Raw genomic sequence first — 5220 nt, 5'->3', positions numbered from 1 at the left:
GGAAGGCCTCGGAACAACGCTATTTGCTGCCATCGGGAGAAGCATATGTGGCTATAGTGACCTTTCTCTGACTGGCACACAAGCACGCGTCCGGTCTCCCGAAGTTTTGCCAGGACCGAAGGCATATCATCTGCCTAATTAAAACCCAACTATGCGGTACCTACTCAACATAGGCGGTCAACACTTCCGGCGGTAGTTGTATATATCCTGAGTAATAAGAATCTTACCGAATTCATCCGCCACAAACTGCTACACCTCACGTGAGGGCCTTCCATATTTCAGAAGGGCCTTGCGGTTGCCCAACTCGTCTTCGGTTAGCCGTCGATTAACTGGAAGCCGGTCGTACAGAAACTTTGATAACTTGCGGTTGTGTTCAAGAAAATAAGAGGTGACTGCCATTTGGTTCCTTTGCCTCCGTAGACAAAGCCGCAAAAAAGTGACGGCAGATGAGGGTGATTTTTGGACTGAGCACATATGCGAAGAAGTACAACATTTTGGGGTTAAAGTTTTTATTTCACCCACAAGAGTTTTGCATAAAAACGGATTGTGTGTCGAAGGCGCGCCCCATGTGTCGCGATATCTCGAATATCGTAGCGACTGAGACATGAGGCGGCCTGATGCAGCACACCCAATTACCTGGAAACATCACAAATGAGAGATTCAGCTGGGCTTCAGGTGAGTCTCCCGAAGAACCAAATTTGTTTGCAAATGTGTGGTTTGTCAAAAACGAATACCGTTTGTTCGTGGCGAATTGGCGCGTGCTGAAGCACATGACCGAGCTTATCCACATAGGAACGCTGGAGTGAAACAATGATTGGTTCTGGGGTTCTGTCGTTGAAGTGTATCGATCCCAGTATGTGGCTCGCCGAATAGGGACCAGTTTAAAGAATACGCGCAGACCCCAATCTGATATTCCTCGAAGTAGCTGGATTCGAGGATTCAAACGGCATATTCGGAATACGGGACACAGCGAACAAGTTATTATGGGCCATTACGTGCACGAGCTCTGTCCACATTCAAACCGACTTTCCGTTTTCACACCCGCAGACTTCATTCCGTCCAGGTGCAAAGATTAGTTTGTGAGACTAGTCGCACTGGGCAGTTGACCTGACAGTTAGTCTTGTTAGATGGTCTGAAGTTCGACCAGAGAATATTCACATGTTCATCGTCAAATGTGTGATTCTTTGCCACGGTATGTAGCGCATCGGCCGAGTTTTTCTAGGGTTTTTTCATCTACGTTGGTTTACGTGGTGGGAATCGTGTATGCTGCTTATGTCCGGCTATCCCCACCTCGGACTATCTGGATGTTTGTCCGATACACTGGGCGGGGCATTCTGCGCACCCAGTTTGCTGGGTGTGACTGTTTGGTCTGATAGGCCTTTTGTGGAACAAGTGCTGTCGCGTTGTGGTAGCGTCAACTGAGGTTTGTATACGTGTGCTTTTTTTGGCTTCAGTCAGCTTTGGTGATTATCTTCTACTAAAGTAGCTTCAGAGAACAAGCACTTTAAATTCCAGTTTGATAATTTCGATATAGGAATATAGTGACTAAACTAGATGTTTCGGTGATATGTTGTTAGTTTAAAATGGCTAATTTTACTGTTCTTTCCAAGTGCTTTAGCCATTCGGCGGTCGATTCAGCCAAGCATTTAGGGAGATAGGATCAAGGTAAGTGCTGCGGAAGGCGGTTCTTCTTGAAAGTTGCAAATTACTGGGCGGCAAACTGATATCTTTCAAGAGGTCGGAACGGTGAGCCAAACCGAAGTATCCAACAACGACCTTGTCAGGAAGGTCAGATTTCTGAAAATAATCCCAGAGTGCCCAAAGCCTACATAGACGCCCAAGCTTACCAAAATCGCAGTAGGGAAGCCGTCAAGCATCCAGACCAGAAAAGACAGTTCCCGATTGGACCCTCAAGTAGTCAATCGATTCAATAACGATCGACCAGTGTTCAAGTACGCTGCAGAAGTAAGGCCGATGATAATGAGTGTTCAGGCATCTCATAGAAGCAGCGGCCGTAGATGATGCGTGTTCACTCAACGCCAATCAGACAGCTTGAATCGGCGTCAAAAGTGCGCTTTAAATACCGCGAGGTCACTTGTAAACTTTGTAATTGCTTATTCGCAATACATTTGTTGTTCCCTGTTGATGTGGCTTTTGCCGAAACTGAGGTGCTGGAGCGAAAACAACAGTCAGTTGCAACAGATTTACAAGGGTTTTGGAGTAAATTTACAAATTTGTAATTTGTAACTTATAAATTACAAAATTTACAAACGAAAGGCTTAAGATCTTCCACATTCAGAAGAATGGTACAAACAGCTACGTCGAATCACAGGATATGAATCCGGATCCCACTCGGACAGTTGGGAGGCCGGAAGATTTTTTGATGGCTGATTCTTAGGCAGGAATCCACGCGGATCCCACTATACCGCACATCTTTAGGCGCTGCTACGGCCGAGAAGCCTGGCCCGCTCGAGGTTGGCCCAGAATTCGGGACGCTTGCCGGTCCGGCATCAAGACGAGATCTGATTGGTCAACAATCTGGACCCAACAGCCAATCATGACCCAGTATTGGCCAAATACCGGTTGCCAATGGCGCATCCAGAACGCGTCAGAACTTACAGGAAGTTATAACCGCTTACGCTATATATACGAAGCGCTGTACAACTGTTCTTGACTTCGTTTTGGGCGTTAATAGACCTTGTACACTCTTGGTGGTTGTTTTGACGTGAATGCTAGCTTGGGAGGCTCAGACCGAGAACTAAGCTGAGGAAAATACCGTTACTACACTGATGTAATCTGCGTATTGAATTGGCAAAGGATATCTCCTATTTGCACTCGTGGGGAATGACCCCATCTTTATCTATTTACCCGAAATAGGTAGAATAAACCAAGAAGAGCATCCCAAGTTGAGATAAATTTTCTCCAGAGGATACCACCAAATAAGTGGTAGCCGTGAGCACAACTTGGGAGAGCTTGTTATTAGTGTGAACTTTAAGCATGAACATAAGGCGCTCGAATCCTGTCCTAAGCAGGACGCAACACGTGGTGTACTGCTTTCCAGAATGAGTTTCTTTCAAATTGTAATTACAAGTCATATACCATGAGACTACAGACTGGTATGCAGCAGAATCCAATTTAGGAGAATGGAAAGTTAGGAACCGTTTTGAACATGTTCACTAGTGCTCAGAATGAGGGATGACTATTGCCCGTATTAAGTAATGAGTGAATTATTCTGGTGAGTCTACATCAAACGTCGGGAGCAGTGGACATGAGTTTCTCTCTTATTAGATCTCATCAGCAGTGCATATCCTATGGTCAGGCCGGCCGTCTGACATGCCAGGCGATCGTTTTAAGAATACTCCACCAGCGACGCATCTGAGTTTTCGCGTCTGAACAGGCGAACACGTTCGCACTGGGACGATATGATTGGTACGCTCGACTCATCGGACGACGACCCAGTAGTTGTCCTGGTTGTAAGGACCGTTCAAACGAGAGTGACGTGTGAACCCTGCATATCCCGCAACCAGTCGCAACAAAATGAGGGAAGCATAGTGTCACTTGTTGTTTTAGACCTGAACAGGTCTTCTGAGAAGTCACCACTTGAGTAGACACTGGACACTAGGATGAGTGGACTGAGGCAACTGAGTGCGAAGTGACTAACTGCTGGTCGGTCACAAAGCTGAGAAATACACCCGAAGTTATCCTGGGTCTTATACCCTCAGAAATCGTAAAATGAGTTAAACATAGCCACTGAAATGTTGCGAGGATGAAGTAACCGAAGATTGGAGTGCACTTAACAGCATGATGTGACCCATTGATATACAACCACGGAGGTTGATAAAAAAGCAGTTGGCACTCCGAAGGGGACATTTTAGCTCGCAAATAAGGGTTTGCTTACCGTAAATGCAATAGAGATTCAAGGTCAAATTAATGTGGCGATTCCACTATCACGACCCTTCTTGTGATCACCGGGTGGTTTGTGACCGTTTTCCGCAGTTTTGGTGAAGTCGTAGTCCCGCTAATTTACTGATTCATTAGTTCACCATTCGATAGAATTTGCCATTGCTCTTGTCAGTGGCATACGTGAAACTATTGATTCGAAGTTGTTAATCTCAGTGTGCAAGGCGTTTTCATAATGTTATTGAAGTGAAAACGTCAGTGCGAGGTTGTGTGGGTAAATTCCTCCTCTTTCGCATGTACTCCTATAGTTTCCGAACAGCATCTAATAAACCTAGTGTTTCGTTCGTCCCCGAGGTGGTGCTCCGTAGTTTGGTTGGTCACCTGAGAATCTGGATTGCGTCGTAGTCTCATTCCCTCGTACTTGGTTGGTTCACTGAGCGCTAAATCTGTTCCTCCGTTTTGATTGGGTCGTTTTCTCCTTGCTTTGGGGTCTGATTATGTTATACTTTATTGGTTGATTTAATGGCTTGCTTTTAGCCATCATCCTCAGCAGTAGAACAGTAACATCTATTTTTAGTAGTTTTCTTTGATTCCATTGGCCCCTTTGGTTGCCGTCAAATTGCTTGATTTCCTATGCGGTTCAGAGTCTCGTGACTATGTATTTATTTTTTCGCAGCGGCTGACGGGCTGGGTCAACGCCATGTGTTTTTTATCGACGGTTGTGTGCGGTACCACGCTTCGGCAAACTTTCACCCGTTTTGTTCTTGCGTGAACAAGTATTTGAATGTTATCCCATTTGAACTAATGCCATTCTCCGTTTTTGTGGATTTAAACGAGTGACGCTGGGTCATGTCTTCTGCTGACAAGCTTGTGTTCGTGTATTCCAGTGGTAATTTTCCTCCCAGTCTGTCCAACATTCTGTTTGTCGTAGTCGTTACATTAGACTTTGTAGGTCACGATCGTCTTCTCCATTCCATCCAACCTTCCATTTGGTTTCGAGAGTTATTCTCAATGTGTCCACAGGTTTGAAAGCGAATGTTATTCCACTTTGCCGTAAATGTCTCGCGACGTTTTCGATATACGGCAGTGTAATGTTTCTCGGTTCTGATCACGCTGGCAAAGTGGTTTGGGGTTGATTTTGTAAGATGCGAACGTACTAACAGGAAGGTGCGTGGTTCAAACCCAAATGCTCCTATCTAGGCTTGGGCAACCTAGCGGTCCCTCACTCCTCAAGCTTCCTTCGGGAAGCGTGGCAGCTATGCACCGAAAGGGTGTTAGAGCTGAACGGCTTGTTTATACAGACGGATAGGTGCAACTTGG

The 5220-nt window shown here is 45.7% G+C and overlaps 2 protein-coding genes across 2 annotated transcripts in view; one reads left to right on the top strand and one right to left on the bottom strand.

The window, feature by feature from the left end:
• Nucleotides 1-385, top strand: part of T265_02248 (hypothetical protein) — a gene marked incomplete at both ends in the record, with an annotated part of 3467 nt that extends 3082 nt beyond the window's left edge. Inside the window, one exon of the mRNA XM_009166452.1 lies at nucleotides 220-385. Coding sequence (XP_009164716.1) covers nucleotides 220-385 — 166 coding nt within the window. The remainder of the gene's footprint in view (nucleotides 1-219) is intronic.
• Nucleotides 1-5220, bottom strand: part of T265_02249 (hypothetical protein) — a gene marked incomplete at both ends in the record, with an annotated part of 41025 nt that overhangs the window by 19343 nt on the left and 16462 nt on the right. The gene's annotated exons all lie outside the window — the stretch shown is intronic.

This window comes from Opisthorchis viverrini (genome assembly GCF_000715545.1).
Source record: "Opisthorchis viverrini unplaced genomic scaffold opera_v5_26, whole genome shotgun sequence".
Classification (NCBI taxonomy): domain Eukaryota; kingdom Metazoa; phylum Platyhelminthes; class Trematoda; order Opisthorchiida; family Opisthorchiidae; genus Opisthorchis; species Opisthorchis viverrini.
Note: the sequence above shows the minus strand (reverse complement) of the source record. Positions and strands in the feature narration are given on the sequence as shown.